Source organism: Vigna radiata, chromosome 3 (assembly GCF_000741045.1).
Source record: "Vigna radiata var. radiata cultivar VC1973A chromosome 3, Vradiata_ver6, whole genome shotgun sequence".
In the NCBI taxonomy this organism is placed as follows: Eukaryota; Viridiplantae; Streptophyta; class Magnoliopsida; order Fabales; family Fabaceae; genus Vigna; species Vigna radiata.
In genome coordinates, this window is record NC_028353.1 from 2038182 (window position 1) to 2061844 (window position 23663).

General features: G+C 32.1%; 3 protein-coding genes across 4 annotated transcripts; 2 read left to right on the forward strand and 1 right to left on the reverse strand.

The window, feature by feature from the left end:
• Positions 1-2617: 2617 nt before the first annotated feature.
• Positions 2618-9759, forward strand: LOC106757759 (autophagy-related protein 9). 2 transcript variants are annotated; one of them, XM_014640543.2, is made up of 10 exons: positions 2618-2816; positions 4471-5124; positions 5209-5529; positions 5724-5946; positions 6725-6904; positions 6988-7194; positions 7326-7403; positions 7478-7548; positions 7714-7824; positions 8655-9759. In XM_014640543.2, the coding sequence occupies exons 2-10, from the start codon at positions 4550-4552 to the stop codon at positions 9463-9465; spliced, it is 2577 nt and encodes an 858-aa protein (XP_014496029.1). In that variant the 5' UTR covers positions 2618-2816; positions 4471-4549; the 3' UTR covers positions 9466-9759. The 2 variants fall into 2 exon arrangements, with proteins under 2 accessions (XP_014496029.1, XP_022634829.1); XM_022779108.1 differs by lacking the exon at positions 2618-2816 and having other exon boundaries at positions 4612-4735; positions 4869-5124.
• Positions 9760-14604: 4845 nt separating this feature from the next.
• LOC106756874 (RING-H2 finger protein ATL16-like) lies at positions 14605-15694 on the reverse strand. The gene has a single exon (XM_014639475.2). It carries the CDS (start codon positions 15511-15513, stop codon positions 14605-14607), a length of 909 nt encoding a protein of 302 aa, XP_014494961.1. The 5' UTR covers positions 15514-15694.
• Positions 15695-18457: 2763 nt separating this feature from the next.
• On the forward strand, positions 18458-19753 carry LOC106756875 (ethylene-responsive transcription factor ERF095-like). The gene has a single exon (XM_022778958.1). The coding sequence runs from the start codon at positions 18850-18852 to the stop codon at positions 19213-19215; it is 366 nt and encodes a 121-aa protein (XP_022634679.1). The 5' UTR covers positions 18458-18849; the 3' UTR covers positions 19216-19753.
• The last annotated feature ends 3910 nt before the right edge of the window (positions 19754-23663 follow it).

Here is a 23663-nt window from a genome sequence, read left to right on the forward strand (position 1 = left end):
TTAACAATTATCATTTTATATTACTTTAATAAGTAGGGACATTTTGGTAATCTTTAATTTTTATCTATTAAACAATTTTTTTTATCTATCACATCAATCAAATCCTACAATAATTCTCACATACTTTACTTCCAAATCCACTCTCAATTACCCACAAATCCACTCAAAAAAACAACAAAAAGATTACCCTCAAATCCACTCAAATTCATTCAAATCATTTCCCCCAAATCATCTCCCTTAAATCACTACAAAAGAACACAGCCTTAAGAACCAACCTATCATCTTTTTCACTAAAATTCTCACATGCTTTTAAATGTATATATTTGGAACACTATCAACTGTTTGAATCAGTTTTGTTGCACATGAGATTTGTTGTCGACAAATTTCACGTTATTGTCACTTACACCAATCCTGATACTTAAAGTGAAATTTATCACTAACACCAATTCAATCAAGACAGACCCAACCACATACACATTAACGAAGTCGTTATATACAAAAAGGTTATCAAGACTAACCTTTTCTCAAAGGTGCAACATACAATCTTAATTATGATTAACATACCAACTTGTTCATTTTTCTCCCTTATTAAAACCTAAGCACAGGAGTCATGCAATAGAAAAATAATATCTTTTAACTTAAGCATGTCCACAAAAAAAAAAAAAATTACAACATAAATTTAACATGTATTATTATTCAGTATGCAATTTTTTTTTGACAAAAAACTATAAATCTTCATACAATTTTTCTAGTAAAAACATTTTTTTTTTCTGTTAAAAGCTACAACCTTCTTATATATTTTTTATGAACAAAATTTCAAATTCTTATCATAATTTTTTTTTAAACAAAATTACAAATTTTTTGAACAAAATTATAAATCATCTAATTACACACAACTACTCAAAACTCCGTAATAAATGAAATTTAAATGAAACTTTTTAATTTGAACTTCAAAAAAACACAAGTACTAAAAATAGTTTCATAAAATTAGAATGGGGTAAAATATTTAAAATAATAAATAAATGTATTACAATGTAAAAAAAAGTTATAAATTAAAGAAAAAAACAAACTAAAGCGACTTGAATTTTATAAAGTAGCTATTAAAATAAATTATTTTAAATACTTATAATAGACTTTGATAAAATTAAACTATAAATTAGTTAAACAAATTAATAATTAGTTTAGAATTTAAGTAAATGAATGATGGAAAAAAGCTTTTATTAGTGTTAGAAGTGATATGACTTATACCTCTATTTTGACTTAATATTCATATTTTGTTAAATAAATAAATAAACCATGAATGAAGACAAAGAAATGTAGTGTACCCGAAGGATATATAAGTTTAAGAAAGTAAACTTAGTGTCTTATTATTGCTACAAAATCCTATCACTTAACTACATTCCAATGCTTGTGAAGACTCATGAAATTTCCTTCCAGTCTCACGGATACACAACACATATAAAATAACATGTCAAAATTTACATATTTATATAAATTAAAAGTCTTATAAAAATAAATAATATATAAATTTATAAGTTTATTATCTTAGTCATTTTAATTGAATATAATATATTATTGTTATTATTTTTTATAAAAAAAAATCAAATAACGGAAAAGAAATAAAGGGAGAGAAATGAGATGCTCTTCTGACCTACTACAAACAAACCCAGAAATTCAGTTGGAAAAACCACACCAAGAACTTATTAAAATATGTTCTGAAAAGATAAATGTAACGATGCAGCAAACAGGATGCAGCTTCGTGGCATGGTAGGGGCCACACCTAATCCAAAATAATTGGAAACTAATGAATTCATTTAGGGTAAACAATCATTTTACCATTCATAATAAAATAAAAACCACACTCTACACTAACTTTACTTATCCCATTAATTAGTTATATATATGTATAATCTTTAGTTATTGTTATGTGAATACTAAAGAAAAAGTAATATTAATATAAAATTAACTATAAAAACTACTAATAATTTGAGATAAATAATATATTAATTTTATTTTTTTAATAAACAAAGATAATAAGTGCTAAAAATAAAATTGTGTTTAATTATTTTAACAAAAAAAAAATAAACAGAGTTAAATTATTTTATTAAAATTATAATTTTTATCATATTAAAAATCAAATATATAAATACTATTTTTAAGTTATATAACAAATTATTTATTTAAGTGCATCTTCTATTTTGATAACAATGTCAAGTCACTAATGGAAGATTGGAAACTTTTCCGAAATAAATTTTTTGTTAAGAAGATTTTCCATTAGTTTTTTAATAGAACAAAGTTGAAAGAAATAAGTCTATGATAAATAACAAATACATTTTTAGATTGAAAAGTTTTATTTTATAAAAAGTTAATTTTATTTAAACAGTTTTAAATTAATTTTGAAATCAGTGGTGATTTTGAATTCCATCAACGTTGAAGATTTGTTGAATATCTAACTTACGGGAGAAGGAATCAAAACTGATTCAAAGAGAAGAGCCAAACACGGCGTTACTATTAGAAAATCTTTTCTGGAGAGAGAAAAGAAAACAGAAGGACACGAATATAAACTTGATAAAAGAAAATTATTAATATTAATATATATAATTATTTTCTTTATCATCACTGTAATTTCATCTTCTTCCACGCAACTACAACGACGAAAGAAAAAAAAAAGGAAAAACCCTCTTTCCTTCTCCCAAGTTCTGTCTCCTTCAAATTCTTCACCTCTCACTTTATTTTCGCCAAATTCCATTGCTTCACTCGATTCCTACCTTAGCGTTTCGTTATCAACTCGTTCCACCTTTTCTGCTCACTTCAAGGTACGTCCCTTTGCCGGTTTCTTTTCAATTTTTATTTTTTGTTCTGTGGTTTACCGCTTTGTTCAATAGTCATGCTTTATTCTATCATTTAATCGGTGTATATGGTATGGATGGTTTCGGTGTTTGTTAGGACCAACCAACGACGAGTTTCTGCGGCTCCAAATTGTATTAATTTATATAGTTTCCGTTTCCTGGATTTTTTATGCTGCAAAGGTTGGTTTTTGACATGTTTGGTTACAAGTGTCGATTAAACAATCATACTATGGTGATCGGTCTTGTTTTCCGCACAGAGTGTCTTGCAATGCTGTTGTATTTTAATGCTAATTGGTCAGTTGAAGTTTTGTAGGGTCTGTTGCTACCTGTTTTTGATTTTTGCTTTATTTACAAACAGGAAAGGTCGTTCCTTTTTTAGCGTCTTTCAGAATGTAACAAAGGGAACCCCCCCTCCTCGTTTTTTTTGAATGTTATATGGATATCGAGCTTGTTGCTCATGGTCACTGTGGTGGGGTTGGCATGGGCATGGTCACGAGTGAGTGCTGTCATTGGTGTGAGTTTTGTTTTGCTGTATATATACAGTTTGGTGGTTAATGAAGAGTATACAATCGAAGTTAATTTCATGTTTGGATGTAGTAGGTAAAAGGGGAGGTAAAACTAATTTTTTTTGGGGGATGGGGTGAGTAGACTAAAATGAAATAGGTGGCGGTTGGGATACTAAGTACAATGGTGATTTTATGAATTTCATTTTGCAGCCTAAAGTGAAAATAGTTTGCAGATGGTTATTGTAAATGGAAATCAGTTTGTATATCAGTTTATTAACTGCAATTGGGAATTCTCATACAGCTAGAGGTACTTTTAGTGAAAGGAAATGTTTTTTGCTGCAAATAATTGCTGTTTGTACTGTTGCAAGTTGCAGCCAACAAATAATCTTCCATTAGTGTTTGGCTAGTGCTTTTAGGTAGATAAATACAAGGTTCTAGTAGTTGTAGTTGTAGCTGATATGAAATCTAGGAAAGAAAACTTTAGAAGAAAACATTGTTGAGAGTATGGCATGCCGTTCAATTGACTCATTAATCTTGCCTAAGTTGTGATTGCTGGCCTTTTGGATTGTTCTGAACCGACACCAACATTTGTGCAGTTAAATTTGATTCTTATCAAACGCTGAGGTGTGAGGATCACCTCTTGCTTTCTCTCATAAGCACTTTTTACATGATTTTGGAAAGTTCTGTGATGCTGATTTCATAGGATAATGATTTGGGCGCTTCTCCCTCTTCAAATCATTTTGGAAATATTGATGCTCAGATTGATCATGAATGAACAGCTATGCTGTTTTTGTTCATTGGTAGGAGTCTTTGACTGGATACCATTGACAATTTTTTCTGTGTTGCCATCTCTGTCTGACATATGATGTAAGGCCTTGTTGTGTTGACTGTATTTGACTGGAGTTTCATACTTCTTCTCTTTTATTTTTCTGTTGAGGTGGTTGGTTGACCTTTTTGAGTTGACCATATTTAACTGGTGCTTCATGCTTTTTCTTCTTCTATTTTTCTGTTGTTGAGGCAGGTGGGCTATAGGATGGAAAGTGAATGGCTTATCCTAAGATCTCTTTTATGCTAACCTTTGAAATATTCTTATATTTATTCTGTTGCACATGTAGGACATTGTCGATGTCATAACCATTTTGGTAATTTGGGCATGGACTGGCTGTTTATGCTCACTATTAGTGTCAGTAAACAATGTTCAGCAGGCCAAGAGGTGCCAGTGCATTTAGTATATTCAAATGGAAACAACCAGGTGCATCATCTCTGACAGCAGGTTTACTTCAGGAAGATCAGCTAGAGATTGAATTGTCTGATTATGGAAAGATTCCTAGTCCAGGCAGCGAGAGCCCTTCAGGGCTTCTTAATGGTGACAGCCTAAATGTAGAACCAATTTCTGATTTGGATCTCTTCTTTGAAAGGCTTTACAGCTATTACTGTGAGAAAGGGCTATGGTGCATCATTATAAAATGGATTGTTGAGCTTCTAAGTCTAGGGTTCACCATATGTTTTTCAGGATTTTTTTTATTATATGTTGACTGGAATGGACTCCGTAATGCAAAGTGTGGGATGGATGCTGTTGAATCTGGGATTAAGCCCTGTGATCTTGCTAAAGAAGCTCTTCGTGAACACCCCTTAACTCCACTAACAATTACCAAAGCTATTATTGTTGGATACTTGGGATTATTTTCTATCTATTGGATTTTTTGCTTCTTGAGATTCTTTGCACAACTAAAGGATACTCTTGAAATCCGGCGTTTTTACTACAATAGGTAAGTGTGAATGATAAACAGTTAAAATGCATTGAAGCAAATGGTTGTTAGTTTTTTCCGTATCTTACCATGAGTTTCTTGCAGTCTCCATGTCACTGACAATGAAATTCAAACCATGCCATGGGCTACAATTCTTGAAAAAGTTGTTCTGCTACAAAGGTCTCAGCAACTTTGTGTGGTAAAAGATCTTTCTGCCCATGACATTGTCATGCGGTTGATGCGGAAGGAAAACTACTTAATTGGAATGCTCAACAAGGGTGTGCTAGCTTTCCCTATTTCGCAGTGGTTTCCAGGTGCTGGTCCTATAGTGACATCTGGTTCTGGTGGAACACAGAATCGATTAATACTAACCAAGACCCTTGAGTGGACTTTGAATTGGTGCATCCTGCAGAGCATGTTTGATCGGTATGTCAACTAATATACACATGCCTTAATAAAAGTTCTACTATTTGATCCTCTAATCTGTTCATAATGTGTATACTTTCTTTCTACTGTGTAATCATCAAATTTTCTTTGTATTAGGCAGTTCATGTGACAATGTGATTATACTATACGCATTCTAATATTTATGTTCTCCTTTGAACTCAAACTTGCTGTAGAAACTTTTGTGTCAGAAGGGATTTTGTGTCAAATCCAAAGACGTTACAAAGAAGGCTCATGGTTGTTGGGCTTGCAATGCTTTTACTCTCTCCATTTCTTGTCATATTCATGCTGGTGTATCTCTTTCTGAGACATGCTGAGCAATTTTATAATCACCCTAGCACTGCATCATCTCGAAGATGGTCAAATCTGTCTAGGTGGATCTTTAGGGAATTCAATGAGGTATTTTTATTCTTGATCTCCATTTCATTTTCTGCACTTTTGCTATTTTCATGGTGTTGGAAAGGACCTCAAACACTTCTGCTATATGAAGGAGAACAATTCTCCTAAATGCTTAAGCTATTTCATGGAAACCTTTGAAAGACGCTGGGGCATGTATTTCCATTCAGTAACTGAATGATTTCATCATGGAAGAAAGCAATTAACTTAATAAGGGGAAATTACAAGAAAAAGAATTCTTGATAAAGGTAGTTCTAGTTAAGGAGTAATCAATTTTATTTAACTGGTTAATCATATGATTAATGGTTGAGTAGCCACACCAATGATTTATTATTCCTATTTCTCAAATTGTAAATACTTTTCACTGTAATCCTCTTTTTAACATTCATGGAACGATGATAGATATTATTCTAGTCAATAGTCATTAGCTTTCCTGTCTTCGTATATTTTTTGAATCAGGTCTAATTCTCTATTAATTGTGGACTAGCAAAAAAGTTTTTTCTGTTTCTTTAACTGAATTATATTGACTTTTTAACGTGTGTTTAAAGATAACCTATTATGTAGAAGTAATCTAAGTTTTGAAAGTTGCCTGTTTTTGAATTTTGATGTTGGATGTGTTTTCTTGTTCTCTTTGTAATAAATGAATTTATTGTTTTGAAGTGGTTTGAAGATAATCTCTTGATAGGCTGAAAGTGATGCCTACCTAGTTATCATTTTATAACATAAGCACTTGAATCTTTTTACTTTTATGCGAGACCTCATTGATAAACATTTGGTGTAGGTGGACCATCTCTTCAAGCACCGGATTAATAGCAGTGTATTGCACGCATCTGATTATCTCAAGCAATTTCCTGCACCAATCATATCTATCATTGCAAAATTCATCTCTTTTGTATCGGGTGGCTTTGCTGCAGTTCTGATCATCATTGCTTTTCTTGAGGAGTCTCTACTAGAGGGCCATGTAATAAATTCTGTTCATTTTTCATAATTTATGCATCATTTCATGACAGTCATTAAAGATCTTTTTAATGGAAAATATTGCAGATACTTGGTCGGAACTTGCTTTGGTATGCTGCTGTTTTTGGAACCATAACTGCCATTAGCCGGGCTGCAATCACGAATGAGCTTCTGGTTTTAGATGCTGAAGGAGCTATGTCTATGGTGGTTCAACATACTCATTATCTGCCAAAGAGATGGCGTGGCAAAGAAAGTACTGAATCCGTCCGTGCTGAGTTTGCAACTTTATTCCAGGTACAAGGTCTTGGTTTAAAGCTTTCTCATTGCGATAATAGATCAACACTTATCTGTTCTTTATTTGCATGATAACATAGGTTTGAATATTACTTTGCATGCTCTTGTATATTTTTTTTTTGGTGGTGCAGTATACTGGAATGATGTTACTTGAGGAGATGGCCTCAATTTTCCTCACACCATACTTGCTTCTGTTTATTGTCCCAAAGGTAATTTTTGCTTGGAGTATCCTTCTTTATATAATAGTATAATGAATTAAGTATTTGCTGTTTTGTTTTTGCAGCGGGTTGATGATATCTTGCAATTCATTGCTGATTTCACTGTAAATGTTGAAGGTGTTGGCCATGTTTGCAGGTTAGCATGTTTTCATATTTATACTTTAAGTGTATGTATGTCCCATATATCTGGCCATTCTTTTGGATTTATATGATTTTATTTATTTATTCATTTATCAGTGTTGTGGTTTCCGTGTGTGACTGTCAGAGCATATTAATTATATTATGTCCCTGCTGTTTTCAGTTTTAGCACCTTTGATTTTCAAGAACATGGAAACAGTCGTTATGGTTCCCCTTGCAATGCACCTCGTAGCCGGAGGAGTTCTCAAGGGAAGATGGAGAAATCATTGCTGAGGTACGTTCTTCTGGCTGAGCTGTCATAATCACAGGACACTGGTCTAATAGAGTTCGGTTACATTGTCTATTTATTGATTTTGTTTCAAAAAATCACTCGGGTTCTACTACTCTTTTACTTGTTGTCTTTTATCCTGCTTTCAAGCTTTGGTGGAAGTTCGAAGGAGTAATATTGAATGTTTTTTCTTGCTCGGGGAGGGGGAGGGGGAAAGGAATGAATTCATTGGAAAACTGTTAAGTGTTATCCAAGTTCCTTAACTATTGGAAGACAATTTCTATCCATGTATCGAATTTTTCCTTTAAAAGTCGTTTCCATGTAACGACAGGAACCCTGTGTTTTTCCTTTTTCCCGTAAAAGTGATGCATGGAGTGTCTTAATCCTGCTTTAAAAAAAAAAATCAGAGATTGTCCTACTAGTCAACACCTAACTTTCTCAGCGTTCCAATCTTAATTATGAAGCTTTTTATCGACATAACCTTGAAATAGCTTCATTATTCCTAATCATCAATTCTCCATGTTGTAATTCGCCTTCTTATGTTGTCAATGATTCGTCCAGGTCGTGAAATATATAAAAAGATGATAATTTTAACTAGCAGAAAAAGGAGAAAGAAAGGAAAATTTATGCTCTTTTTGGAACAGGGCTAAGATTATGTTTCTAGTTTGATTTCAGTCCATAGTAAATAATGCCTTTCAGACAACTTAGCGTAGAAAACCTTCACTACTTTCGAAATCGTTTACCTTAGGGCAAACAATTTTATTGTTTTGGATTACTGATGTGAACTGTGGCAGTATTATTATTTTTGTTGTGTTGAACTTCTCTTGCTATTACAGCTTTCAGAGTAGTTATCCATCATGGGAACCTAGCGCACAGGGTAAACAGTTTTTGATAAATCTTAGAAAATTCAGAGAGGAAAAGTTACCAGTACAAGGAATCATACATGCAGCTTCCCCTCCTAGAATGTGGAGGGGTATTTCCAACACGGGAAGCAATATTGGAGACAGAAACAGGTTTATGTCCAGGGAAATGCCATACAGTACTTTTTTAACTGGCAATCACTTGGGTTCTCTGTGGTTGATTGAAGCCAATCAACACAATCATCCCTATCTCCTTGATTGGTACTATACATCTCGATCTTCTGACGTAAATCAAGGAGACGATCCTTCGGAAGCGTTTGGAGTAATAGAGCATCATTCTGGAGAGCATTGGATTCCCTCCAATATGACACACAATGAAAGTGAATATGAGGAATGCTCAAATGAGAATCGTCGAGGTTGGGCTCAATCTCATCTTGTGACTTCCACATCCGTACCCATTTTCAGGGAAAGCTTTATTCAGGATCAAAGTTATAATGGACTGACCCATACTACCAGGAGTCATTGGTGGGCTAGACACGCGCAGCAGGGTGGACAGAATCAGACAAGCTTTTTTGAGCCTCCAGATTTCAATCAGGAAAGATATAATTATTATGATAAGTTTTCTGATAGAGGGTCAGAGGAAGAAGATCGTGAACACCGCTTGTACTCTAGAGATAGTCACAGATTATCTAGAACATACACAGATGACTTGGGGGCTGGGGAATTAAATCTTCATTTTGATGATATTTATAGCAAACCTCCAGAAACCCCACCTGCAAGCTTTTGAGTGACAGCTCTGTTCCTCGTTATTTGTTTAGGAGGTTCTTGCCGTTGTCGAGCATTTGCATGCATGGATTTCCAAGTCTATTCTTTGCTGTAAATAGATTCATTGCAATGAGGTTGGACTGTTAAAAGAGCCTCAGTTGATGTTTTGGAAGGTCTCTAGATTACCTAAAAGGGTTCTGGGATCCTTCCTTCTTAGGTGTAGGGTTCAAAAAATCAAAAAATCATTAATTATGTCCATGTCCTAATAATTCTTTGACCCAATTCTCGTTTTTCAAAAATACTTTGGTTTTCTTTTTCTTATTGTTTGGTTAGATTGACACGGAGAGGAGGGAGGGAAAATTTCTCAACCTCCATTGTTCTTCTTCAAAATTTAGCCTCCCTCTCTCCAAATGTGAGGGACTTGAATGGGAAGACAATTTTTACATTAATTCACTTTAGTTTAATAACTAGATCCTCCTGCGGCAAAAAAACACCTAAGGTGATTTTACTGTAAAAAAGTTATATCAAATTTACAAATTTAAAGTATTTTTATACAAGTTATGTAAGTTGAGAACTTTAGTTCGAAATATTTTAAACTGAAATTATATCAAATTAAAAATGTGTTATCTTTTCACACTTTTGTTTAAAATGCATGATTTTGATTAAAATATTTTAACTTAAAAATATGTTTTGCAATTTATCCATCTGTAATGTTTTCAAATTTATCACTTTGGTAATTTTTAAAAAAATTAAGCATTGCACTTTATCCATATTTGTAATTATTTTTATATCTACTGATAATTTTTTTAGAATATTGCTTATAAATGTGTCTTTTTCCTATGTCTCCTTATTTTAATTAAATGTGATGTGAAGCGTGAAAACTTAAAAAATAGAGAATTAGATAAGTATTTTAAAATAATAAAATTGATTATTTTAAAGTTACAATAATTTTTAATATAAATGAAATCTTTTAAATTGGTTTTATTATTTAAAACATAAATAATTTTTTTAAAATTATTTTTTTTAGTTTTCCCTTTATATTATGTTACTCGACAGGAAGATTCTAGGAAATTAAATTGAGTAATCTTTAATCTCTATTGATCAAATTTTATTTCAGAGTAAATAAATTTTGACTTCGTTTTTTCTTTTTTAATTTGAAATCATGTGAAGTGATTTTTCATTGCATGCGTTTTATTGTTTCTTCCTTTAGTTCTTTAGTAATATGAGATCTTAAGGACTCATTTCATTTCTAATTCAGTGTTTCGTAGGTGGTTTTAGAGTTCCTTGAGTTCTAAGCAATGATTCAATGTTTATAGAGTTATGTTGTTTCAGTGTAAGATAAGAGAAACTAGTTGTTTAACTTTGAATTGAGTTGGTTGTGTATGTTTGTTAGTTGTATGTATGTTAATTTGATTTAGTTATGATTTCAATAATTATGTTAGTGTAAATTCATTTGATTTAGTGTATTTGACTATTGGATGATTAATTTCTAGTGTGATACAAACTTTGATGCTATTGCTGTTATGAATTGTATGTTATGAACTTGTATTGATGTTTGGAATTGGTTGCAAAGTTTATAGAGTAATGAGTTGAAAATCTATGGGTTTTGTAGTTAAAATGGAGGTTTTGATATGCAAGTTTGTGAGATAGTGTTTGGATTGAGAAATCTAGTTTTTCAAGGTTGGTATAATGTTATTTGAGACTTGTTAGAGTGGTGAGATAACTAGAATTTGATATAGGAATAAATGGTAGTCTTTTGTTCATGTTTTGAGTGATTTTAAGTGCAAACTTGAGGTTTGAATAGTGAATTTTTTATGTAAGGGGTTGGAATTGAATTAGAGAGTTTGAGTCTGTGTTTGAGTCATTTAAAACTTGTTTAGTCTCTTAGATTTCTGAAATTGGTATTAGAAATGGTAGAATTGAGTTTAGGTAAGTTTAAAGTAGTCAAGTTGGGTTTGAGGGAGTTAGAAACACATTTTCTGTGCCTAGAAGGTCTTAGGAGTCAGTTAAACTTATATAGAGGGTAGGAAAGGTTAGGCTAGAGGTATTTTATGTTCTGGTGCAACGCTGAGCACCCTTGGCACCCCCACTAAGTGCGCTTTTTGCTCAAGCTTTGGGCTTGAGTGCCTCCTGGATGCCTTTTTCTAAGAAGTTTTCGCCTGGGCACTCCCGAGCGCCTCACAGGTGCCCCCTTCCAGTGAGTTTGGTGCTTGGGTGCCCTTTTCAGGTATTGGATGTCCCTGTGCCAATTTTGGTTTTTTTTTTTTTCCAGTTTTGGATTGCGCTATGTTTTCTGATGCACTATTTTGGATCCTTTAATGTATGAGTAATGATTTTATGAGTTCTATGGTGATACATGAAATGGTATGTATATATATATATATATATATATATATATATATATATATATATATATATATATATATATATATATATTGAATGGAAAGTTATGGAAATGAGTTGGAGCTTCTTGTTGGTGGTTTCAAGTATTGTTTAATATGAATGCAGAAAGCTTAGTTTTGGAGGTCATCCTGAAACTTTAATGACCATTCATTCTCAATCAGAGAGGAGTGATACATGTGGTGAGAGTAGCAGGAGGTCTTAGCCTAGGTGTTTCCAATATGGTCAAAGATGCGGTACAGACTAACCTTGTGAATATGGTAGGATGAAACTTATTGGCAATGACTCTACAGAGCAGTAGAGGGCACCACAAGTGCACGACCCACCATAACTCGACATTCATACTAAATCCGGATAGTCCAATCTAGGTCTTGACATGTTTAGGATGTTTGAATTGTAATATGTGATTTATGTTTCATGTGTATAATGTTAATGTATTATATGAAGTGTTTTTGTATTACTAGCTTACCTTCACTTTTGTTTTTGTCTGTCTTCTTTTGCAATTATCACCTTAGGAATGAGACATCTTTCCAGTTGATTTAGCGTAAGATTGAGAGAGAAGCAAAAACATAAATATGTTTTGTTCTTCAAGAGTATGATCTCCTTTTTTAGAAGTCTCATTCCTTATAAGTTATAATATATGTAATGTTTTATTTTAATAGTTTTATACTGTTAAAATAAAATATGAAAAAAAGTCGACAACCAAAAATTGCATAAATTGCATAAATTGCCTAAGTTCATCGAAGATAGATTTCCGCTTTATCGAGAGAAGGTATATTTCTTATTAAAACATACTCAGCATACAAAACAGTTTACATAGTTTTTACTTAAACATGTATATTTTAAGCATACAGTCCTTTCCACGTTTAAATTCAATTTATTGCATTTGTTATAAATTTCAGTCTTATACTATTGCATTATGAAGCCTTTATTTTTTGTTTTTGTTTGCACGTATATTTATTTTTAAAACATGTTACAAAAATTTGCTAATATATAAAACATACAGTTGCCATCATTGATTATTTGTGTTTTATGGTTAACCATTACAAATATTTGCGTCATGCCAGCGGATACGAATGATATTTGTAACATTGTAGATTGATCTTAATTTAAGTGGTCCACAAAGCCGGGGTGGAGCTAGTAATTTGATGGGCCCAAAGCAAAAAGCTTTTGAATGAGTCAATCACAATATAAAACTAAAAAATTATAAAGAAAAATATTGTAAATGAAATCAATATTACATTAAAGATTAAAGTTATAATCTTTATATATACAAAATATTTATTTTCGAAGAGACCACATTTGCCATAAGTGTGAAAACTTTTCGTCCACGTCTCACTCAATTTAAAATTTAGTGTTTGCAATTTTTATCCACACATACTGACTACTGACGTAAGAAACCTATCAAGCCATTATAAACTTTAATTTTTGTAACGTCCTTTTTTTTTTTGGGTTAAATATGTTTTTAGTCCCTCAACTATTGACGGTTTTTCTGTTTAGTCCCTCTTTCAAAGTATAGTACAATTTAGTCCTTCAACTTTAGAAAACTATGATTTTAGTCTTTTTTACCAAATTTTTTAAATTTTATTTGCTGTTTCAAGCACGTTACATTATAGCATTTGGATTGTTTATACATTTTGACACATTTTTGTTTCAATGCTAACTGAGAAACGCGTTTGAAACAACAAATAAAGTTAAAAAAATTTGGTAAAAAGAACTAATACCAGAGTTTTCTAAAAAGTTGAAGGACTAAATTGTACTATACTTTGAAAGATGGACTAAACACAAAAACAGCCAATAGTTGAAGGACGAAAAACATATTTAATCCTTTTTTTTATGAGTAATCAAGAGAATTAAAAAAAAAATATGAAATTAGCCTAGTTAGATATTAGTTTCGCAATATTCTACAAAATTCAATTATTTATTAAATATCTTCCGATTATAAACCAAATCAGTAGTAATTATTTGGTCAATAAGATAAAAACAAGCGTTTAAACTAATTTTGGATGCCTAAAAAGCACAATAAGGAAGATAATTATATATTAAATACGTATGGATTTTGATACGAGCATTTATTCGAAAAAAAAATAAACCCAAAAGAATGAGTATGTTTATTCGTACTCATTGAGGATATTTAATGCAGTAAGTTGAAATAAAATTTATATTTATACACTAATACGAAAGTGTTGATGTAAGATTTTGGGGGTGAATACAATCATAGGACTTGTAGGTTGTTCAGAATTTATTTCTCATTAATTCAATGCCAAATATTACATTTTAATATATAGTTATTTTCTTATTTGTATTTTGTTAAATTAGTTCATTTTATAATTTGGATATTGAGATTCACAAATATCTGTAATCAAGTTAAATATGGTACTTTAATTGTGTTGCTTTATTGTAGTTTTGTCTTGTTTGCAGTTTTTTATCCTGTTTTTTGTTAGTTAATTTTAGTATTTTAAAAATTGGCTTTATTAAATCATTTTTTCTTAATGTAGAATTTAGATTACCAATGACATTGACATACCTCTTTCTTTCTACATTATTTTTGTCAATATTAAAATAATGATATTTAAACAACATTTTTTTATAACATTTTAACATCATTTATATGTTATTATGTAATTGGTTCAAATTTATTCCATAATTAATAATAATAATCATAAACACTATCGGAGACCAATAATAAAATGACACCTAAATAATATTCAAATGTTACTAAGTATCGTTGTCCATAAGTTAAAATAACGAATCACTGGCACTAGCCTGATTTTAGATGCCTATTATTCTGTTGCATGATGGTTTGAAAATCGAAGTAAACTTGCCTATCGTTTGCTGAATCCATTGAGAAAGATCTTCGAATAGGCAGAATAGAAAACTGCTCATCTTTCTTCCTAACATCAATGCACTCATCTCCCATGATGGAAACGTGGTGACACTTCCTTATAATAGAGTGACTTCTACTCTCTACAACTCTTTCCCTTGGGTCACTTCTTTCTTGTTGCGTCATCTGTGGCAGTGCTTCTTCATGTTCTCTCTCAAGTTCAATGACAACAAAATCTTCATCACTGTCCACGTAAGAATCCTGAGGAGAAGAGCTTGGAGCTATGATATGATCCGTTGGACAGTGTGCGTTGCCTGATACAATGCTTGATCTACAAAGAGGGCAATTGGAACTGGTTTGAAGCCAAATGTCAATGCAGTGAAAGTGAAAGGCATGTTTGCAAATGGGAAGAACTTTCAGCATATCATGATCTTGAAACTCAGTCAAACAAATCACGCAGCCATACACACTTTGATGATTCTTTTCAACATCTCCTTTTGTGAATTGAAGTGTTGGGATTTCTCCGATTGCAGTTTCATCAAGTCCTTGGCTCCACATCCTGGGAGAGAGTGGTATGAAGGGGTCTTGATCTTCATGTTGAGGGGTAAGGAGGGAGAAAAACCATCTCAAGGGGTGAAATAGGTACAAGTTTGAGAAGCATTTGGTGACAAGAGTTAAGTAGGTGATGAGTATAAAAACAGTGACAAAGATAGTGGGAACTATGATGGCAAGTATGGGTAAAGCAGAAGCAGAATTTGAAGGAGGTTTTGATTTGTGAAGGATTGTGCTAGCATGAATTTTGATGGGTGGAAGCAGCTTGTAAGAGGGGTTGGGGTTGAGTGCCATTAGAAAGCTTTGAATTGAAGACAATTGAAATTTTTTGATGCAAGGATCTTGTTTTGGAAAGAAAGGTGTGATGTATGATATTTAATTTAGAGAAAGCGTGATGAAAGTGAAATGGGCATAAAATTAATGCGTTTGGATTAGTTCTAAGTTATGCGAAGAGGCAGATGTCATGGTTTGACTGAAATAGTGAGGTTTATTTCTCCCCCCAATGAAAAGATAGCTTTTGGATTTGCGTGGGATGAATATCTCACCCAAGATTATTAGGTGATATAAAAATTGTGTTTAATCTTTCATGCTTAATAAATAAATAAGATGTATCAATTTATAATAAACCACGAAGCGTAACCCTTCAACGTCACTGACTTATTTTTCACCATCATTAAACTTAATTAGCTGTCAAAATTTAACCTTATATAAGTAAAATAGATATTATTGGACCGTATGCCCGTATAAGTTGGAGTGGATAGAAAATGGACAACAATGGTAAATAGTTTGACGCTAAGGTTAGTGTTTTGTGTTGAGGTTTGTGATAGTAATGTTGAGAGGACATGGATATTTAACTACGTCCATTGACTGGAGCAACATTTTGAATTTTCAATAATGTTGGAACAATCGGAAGAGAGATAAAATAATTTTTGAAAAAATATACTTTTGAAAGTACTTTTTGTAACATCATGAGAAAATATACACAACTACTAATTCACTATAGAATAAACTACCATAAAAATACAATTCAAATAAAAAATCTAGCATTTGTCATCAAATAAAAATGAAATTCTTAAAACATTAAGTGTTACATACCAGTAATAGTTTCTAGTTTCTCCTCTTGTAAGAAGGTAAATTTTTTATGCTTAAAAGAAAAAAGGTCTTCAACCTCATAATCACGTATATAAATCTCTTTTACTCTTCATCACCTAAATTTCATCTTTTACATGAGTCTGTGAGTCTAATAGAATATAAAAATGATTTCACAAAGGGTGTTCTTAGTCTGTGAGTATATTGTCTGTGAGTATAATAGAATATGAAAATGATTTCAGAAATGATGTTCCTAATTAATGCATACCACTAACTAACTTACCATACATTTCCTTCTTAGAAAAGATACGACCATGCAACCAAAACGTAACATAACTAGATTCACTTACTCAAAAAAATATGTATGAACATAATTTGTCTACAAGCAACTCAGTTATACAAAAAAAAGACACGTATTGAATCACTAGAAACATAAACATAAAAGAAAGAAAGCTTACTTTATTCACTATTTTAATCAGCTAGAATTGTAGAACTCTTTGTGTGATTTCAAAAATAGACTAATTATAAGAAATGTTTCTTAAGAAATAACTAATATTGCATCAAAAGTTTTATTTTTTTTAAGAGCCTTACGTTTTCTAACCTAAAACTATTATTATCGAATTAATTAAGAATTGAACTATTTTTAAGTCTCTTTTATAAGTTAATTGAGAATATTTTTTTATCGAAAAATAATTGTTAGTGGAAAGAGTTGGACCTACAATTTCTATTAATTTCTTTTAAACTCTTCAAATCAACCTTCTATATCCTAAATGTTAGGAAGAGAAGTTGAATCAGAACCTCTTCCACTTTTTTTTCTACCACTAAACCAATTTTATAATTCTTAGGTTGTGGTACTTAAGCTAAGTGTTAAACAATGACATCTTTCTAAAATAAAATTCTAAATTAAACGTTTATTTGAGTTCAAATAATAAATAAAGTGTACAAATTTATTGGATGATGTTTGGAAGTTGTTTACCTCTTATGATGGCACCACCCTTATGTCGGTTCTTTTGTTTTCCTTTTCTGTTTTCTATGTTAGATTTTGTTTCTCTTTCTTTTGATTTCTAACATTTGTTGATTGCCACAACCCTTGTAAAATCTGTCCGTGTCCATTGAACTTTATCCAAAAATGCCACCAAACGAGAGCAACTCGTTTCAAACGGTCCAATCTCCGTCCTATCCAACAATCCATCCTATCAGATTCAGAAACAATCTGCAAACTCAAAATCATTTTCATCAACAGCGTTCCTGTGATCAAATCTCATCTCAGTGATGCACATGAACTATTATGCTCTTAATTACTCTTCAGAATAATTAACTTTTGTTACAGAGTTCATGAAACGGCTGCTTAATTTTTTAACAGGATTTTTCCACTTGCCAGATTAGTAATGAGTAGAAGGAGAAGTTGTATAAATTCGTTCTTATTAATTACAGCAGACCAACTTTATGTTCCCGAAAAGGTTCATTTATGATGGGACAGTTTGGAATACCTATGACATCATCAGTGACAGTAATCTTGTCCCAAAAACTCAGCTGCTTAATATAGGCAAGTGATGCTATGCCAACATAAATCCTTGCTTGTGCAATGGTGGTCTACTTCTCTGTTCTCAGATTTTCCGTTGTACTAATTACCAATTAGGAAGTTAACTTCAAGATTAAGATTATATTACCATGTAAATTTAATATCAATGAAGTATGAATAAAAAGAAACCAAGTAATCCATGCATAACTGCTGTCCCTTTTATTCTTCTTTCACACGAACCCAGTTGCACGATTATGCAGGCATAAAATGTCTATTACAACTGCAGAATCAGCATGCAATTAACAATAGCCACAAGATTGACTCGATGATTAAGAAAATAATTACTTTAGTTTTATGCAGAAAAAAAGTGCTGAGAGAAAATGTTTGAGTTGATATCCACATCAAATAATGAAAATCCAGAAGGCACGTAGGTTGAGTTCCAAAAATTCAACCTAAAACCATGATGTAAGATGATGGCTGTTTGATATTGTAATGAAGTTCAATGTTTCTCTTAAATTACAATACTTTTAACCACGTGATGAAATTAATCCAATATTTTTACGTCTCAATCCCACCCTTTAAATTAATACACTGAGAGAATTTCCACTTTGATGTTGGGGCCAGAGGGATCATTAGTTTAGGGAAACAAGTGGACAGGGTAGTGCAAATGGTTATTTTTCTACAACAAGATTTCTATTATGTATTGCTAATAAAGATTGGATTAGAACTTGGAAACCAAAAGGGTGACTTTCTTTATGAATAATCCAAACAAAAATTTGCATAGGTTACAGACTTTGGCAGTGACTATGATCACTATGTGATCCACATACGTTGAACACTAAAACCAATCTCTATCATGGGGTGTCATAAACTTTGATAATTTTCCATTTTTATTTTCTGATCCATTGAATGTAATCAGTCCATGGTAAATTTCCAAATAGTGAAGACTACATACATTGTTTGGTGAATATAAAAAGGCGAAGGGAAGTTAAAGATTGATGCAGAAGTGAAGTGAGAGAATGGAGGAGTTAAAGGAAAAGGTGAGTGAAAAGGAAACAGAGAAAATAAAGTACAGAGGAGTAAGAAGGAGGCCATGGGGAAAATATGCAGCAGAGATTAGAGATTCAGCTAGAAATGGAGCTCGGGTGTGGCTTGGGACCTTTAACACTGCTGAGGAAGCAGCAAGAGCTTATGATCGAGCTGCCTTTGAAATGAGAGGTGCTATGGCCATTCTGAACTTCCCACATGAACATCCTCCTTTTACTTCATCATCTAAAACTGAACATGCTAAACAAGTTGTGGTATTTGAGTGTCTCGATGACAAATTGTTGGAGGAACTCCTTGATTGTGATCACAAAAACATGAATCACAACTTCGCCAACTAGGAACATATATGTTCCAACATTTTTAATCCTAGATTGGTGTCTGTGCAGTGCTCCTGTTCAGTTAAATCGACCAATCGCGCCAAGTGCTTTTGTGGGGACTATAAAATTTGAGTCATTTCACATCACGTTAATGTGAAGTGGATAAAGTAGAGTTCGGTTAAGTTGGAAGGGAATTCAAACTTTTTTTTTTGTACAAGTGACATCGGTTTCAATTATTTATCAGTTTTATCGATAATTAATAATAAATCAGAAAAATTATTAAGGGTTTCTGGTGACATTTTTTCTCTAATTATGTTTTATTGATTTATTTATTTACCAAAATTAAATTCGAAACTTAGTCAAATGTTAGTAACCATAATGGAGGCACAATGAGTATGCTTTCATAAAAAAAAAAAAAAACACACACACACGACCATATTAGTGACCTCACGACCTATCTTTTAGAATATTTTTCTAATAAATTGTTTGACCTACCCATTGAGAAGGAAATTTGAATATGAAATGTTAATTTAATTTCGATCCAAAATAAATGGGTTTTCTCTCCTTATAACATAATAACACGGTTCAATAATTTTCTTTTTAAAGTTTTTCTACTCTGAAATAGTTGAAATCTACAACTATTGAAATAATATACACACATATTATAATTAATCTCAACAATTTATTATAATTATGTATCATTGTGTTATTTATATACTTAAAATAAATATTATTTCAATGATAATATAAATATAAGATCCATATAGATTTTGTAATTCTTATTAATATTTTTTAATAAATAATCACAAAATTATCACCCAATATCTCATGCTTGTTCATATATCTTAAATTAGATTCTTTTACTAAATGGTCACAAAAAGATTTCTTCTTCGAATAATAAGAAATCTATAATTCTAACTTTCAAAAACATTGGAATGACTCCTACGACTTCATCACCTATTTACAAATCAATACTCAATATCTCAATAAAACTACAAAACAAGATAAGTGTTGTGCGTAAATTGAGAGTTCCATCGTTGTCTTTTTAAACAAGGCACAACAAATAATAAAAAAATGGCTACACTCGTGGCCAACAATATAGTATGTCCTATCTATAAAATGCGCTAGATTCGCTTAACTATGACAATAATTAAAAATAAAAAAGTTGGTGGTATTACGTTAAACTATGAACCAATTATGGCTACTGTGTGCGTAAATATTTTTTTAAATCTAATTTAATTTATTTTTTCTTAGTGGTGTTGGTATAATCTGCTACATTTTAAATAAAGTATATGGATAACTTAAAAAAAATGTGGCGGCGACCATCTAGATCCTAGATTCTACTGTTTAATGGTGTGTATAAATATCATGGTTACGTACTTTTTTATGTATAGTTGAATAAAATAGGCTTTTCACTTTTTTTGCCTTCTTATTTATTTTATACTATTTGTTCATAATGCCTAAAGCGTCAATACTAGCGGCTTTAGTAAAATAAAAGGAAACTCATATTTTATTTGATGGCATTTATTTGCTATATTTATGCCCTTAAGATTGTTTTAGGACAAGAGGGAGGAAGTTACTTCATAATAACAGTGCAAGAGGAAGAAAGAAAAATAGGTTTAAGGATGGAATTTTTCAAACAGAAAATACTGAAAATTTATTATATATATATATATATATATATATGTAGTAACAACCAAAAATTGTTTAAGAAGAAGTAATTGTTTTGTATTTATAATTAATAAGTATAAAATATTCTAAAATTGCATACGTAACAGCCAATGAATAACAGAGCAAAACTTAAGACCTTTCAAAAGTTTCAATTTAATTTTGCCTACCCTGTAATTGCTAGAAACACCAACTTGCGGTTCCATTTAATAAACATGCACCCATTCTAAGTTATTAAGCTTACATTAATACAAAATTATAATTTCTTTCATTCAACGTTAATCCAGAAAAAAAGTCAACATAAAATGGCTTTTGATTTTTTTTTTTTTTAAATAAAATGAAAAGTTTGATGTTATATGCACGATGGTAGATGTAATATTATCAATAGACGTTTGTTTATTGGGATATCGACCTCAAATGGTATTTAAAACATTAAAATATCTAATTGGAAAGTCATGTTTCTACACTTTTTAAATGTTGGATTCAAGAGGACTGCTATCGTATCTCTTTAGATGTCTATTCTTTAAGGGGTCAAAAACAAACGGTATCTAAAACATTAAAAAGTCCAACTAGAAAGCCATTTTCGTACACTCTTGAGATGTTGGATTCAAGAGGAGTCCAACATCATATCCCATTAGACGTTTGTTTATTTAAGGGACCAACGTCAAAGGGTGTTTAAACATTAAAAACCCTAGTGCAAATGTCATTTTCCCACACTCTTTAAACGTTGGCCTACCCTATATGCATCGTTAATTAACGTCGGTCACATTACATATCCAACGTCAATTAGGCCTTTGACGTTGGCCCCCATAAGCTTTGACGTCATTTGATGTTTAAAAAAAAAAAATGTAAGAGAGCATTTCCCTTGCAGTGTTTCTTCATGTTTTCTCTTCGTAAGCTTCCATTAGTTGTAGTGACTTGTACGACCACCACAAAAGGTAAGTTTTCTTTCATTTGACGCAAATACTTGTTCCTTGGATGCCTGATGAATGATTTTATTTCATTTCACATATTGTTTTCATACATGAACTGTGATTTGAACCCACTTAAGTGGCAACATGAGTTTTTTTTTTCTCTATCATTGGCGACAACTCCTCCATCACCTCCAACTTTGTGTTATAATATACTGTTATTGCAAAAGTTAATGCTTTGAACGTTTGGTTTAAAAACGTTAACTATGTTTCAATTTTGGAACGTTGCCACCCAACGTTCATTTTTCTTTCAGCATTCAATTTCTTTAATGCTCCAACGTTAAAAAAGTAATGGGTTTTAATTTCTTTTATTTCTTTTGTTCTTTTCTGATTCTATAAATAGGGAGCTCCTCCTCCATTCCAAGACACACCAAAAATCATTCTTCTCATTCTTCTCTTTTCTGAGTTTTATTCTCTAGCTCTTTTCTCTCTTCTAAAATATTTTGGGTTGTTCTTATACTCTTTTAAGAGTTCCTTGTTAGTTCTGAGATCCTCAGAAATATTCTGAGAAATTCCTGTTGTATCCTGGGGGACTTGCGCACATCGCGGATAAGTCCTTAAGGACAGTGACTCTACACGCCTCAGGAAAATTTGTTCGTGATTCTGTTAGCCTTTTACAACAATCTTAAGGACTTATGGCTGACGTCAACAACATGCCTTCGGAGAGCCAAACCTTTGTTCTCGAAACCCAGACGGTCTTCGCAAAATCACTTCCAGACGTGTCAAAAGTCGAGGTTTTCTCTGGACAGAATTTCCGGCGCTGGCAAGAACGTGTGTCCACCATTTTAGACATGAATGTAGTTGCTGCTGCTCCCAAAAGGTACGCACATAAACTTGATCACAAAAAGAAAAATAATTTTCTTTAATCTCATCCCAATGTATCTAATCCCACCTGGCATAGAGTGAGAAACGATAATCCTCCAAAGGCAAATATAGCCGAAGGAGATGACATTATTGTGGCGGTCGTTTCTCAAGTAAATCTGATGACCAATGTGAGCAAATGGGTGGTAGACTCTAGTGCTACCAGGCATATCTGTGCAAACAGAAGTGCCTTTACCTCTTACACTAGTGTAGGGGATGGAGAAGAACATGTCTACCTCGGTGATTCCAGGACCACTCCTGTTCTAGGAAAAGGGAAAGTTCTTCTCAAACTCACATCTGGAAAGACTCTGGCCTTGAGTGATGTGCTACATGTGCCATCAATCAGAGTTAATTTAATCTCTGTTGCACTGTTGGGAAAGGTGGGGGTTAAAGTGTCATTTGAGTCTGACAAAATCATCATGACAAAAAATAATGTTTTTGTGGGGAAGGGATATTGTGATCAAGGTCTCTTTGTACTTAACATTTTTGAAATTATGAATGAATCTAGTTGTTCTACTTATATTGTTGACTCGTATGATATATGGCATGCTAGATTAGGTCATGTGAATTCCTCGTATGTTTTGAAATTACAACGACTAGGATTGATTAATATGCATGATAAACAGAGTAGTAAATGTGATATATGTGTAGAATCTAAATTAACAAAGAAATCATGTTTTTCTATAGAACGTCAAACCGAATTGTTAGGGTTAATTCATACTGATCTAGCTGATATGAAACAAACTATGTCTAGAGGAGGTAAAAATTATTTTGTGACCTTTATAGATGATTATTCTAGGTACACCAAAGTTTACTTAATCAAACATAAAGATGAAGCCTTTGATGTGTTTTTAACCTATAAAGCANAAGTAGAAAATCAATTGAATAAGAAAATTAAGAGGATTAGATCAGATAGAGGTGGTGAGTATGTTTTGTTTAATGACTATTGTGTTAAAGAAGGGATTATCC

Coding starts and splice junctions, on each gene's coding strand:
- LOC106756874 (XM_014639475.2), bottom strand. CDS start 15,513: ATGGCACTCAACCCCAACCCCTCTTACAAGCTGCTTCCACCCATCAAA.
- LOC106757759 (XM_014640543.2), top strand. CDS start 4,550: ATGTTCAGCAGGCCAAGAGGTGCCAGTGCATTTAGTATATTCAAATGG. Junction 5,530..5,723: donor CTGCAGAGCATGTTTGATCG/GTATGTCAACTA, acceptor AACTTGCTGTAG/AAACTTTTGTGTCAGAAGGG. Junction 7,549..7,713: donor GGTGTTGGCCATGTTTGCAG/GTTAGCATGTTT, acceptor TGCTGTTTTCAG/TTTTAGCACCTTTGATTTTC.
- LOC106756875 (XM_022778958.1), top strand. CDS start 18,850: ATGGAGGAGTTAAAGGAAAAGGTGAGTGAAAAGGAAACAGAGAAAATA.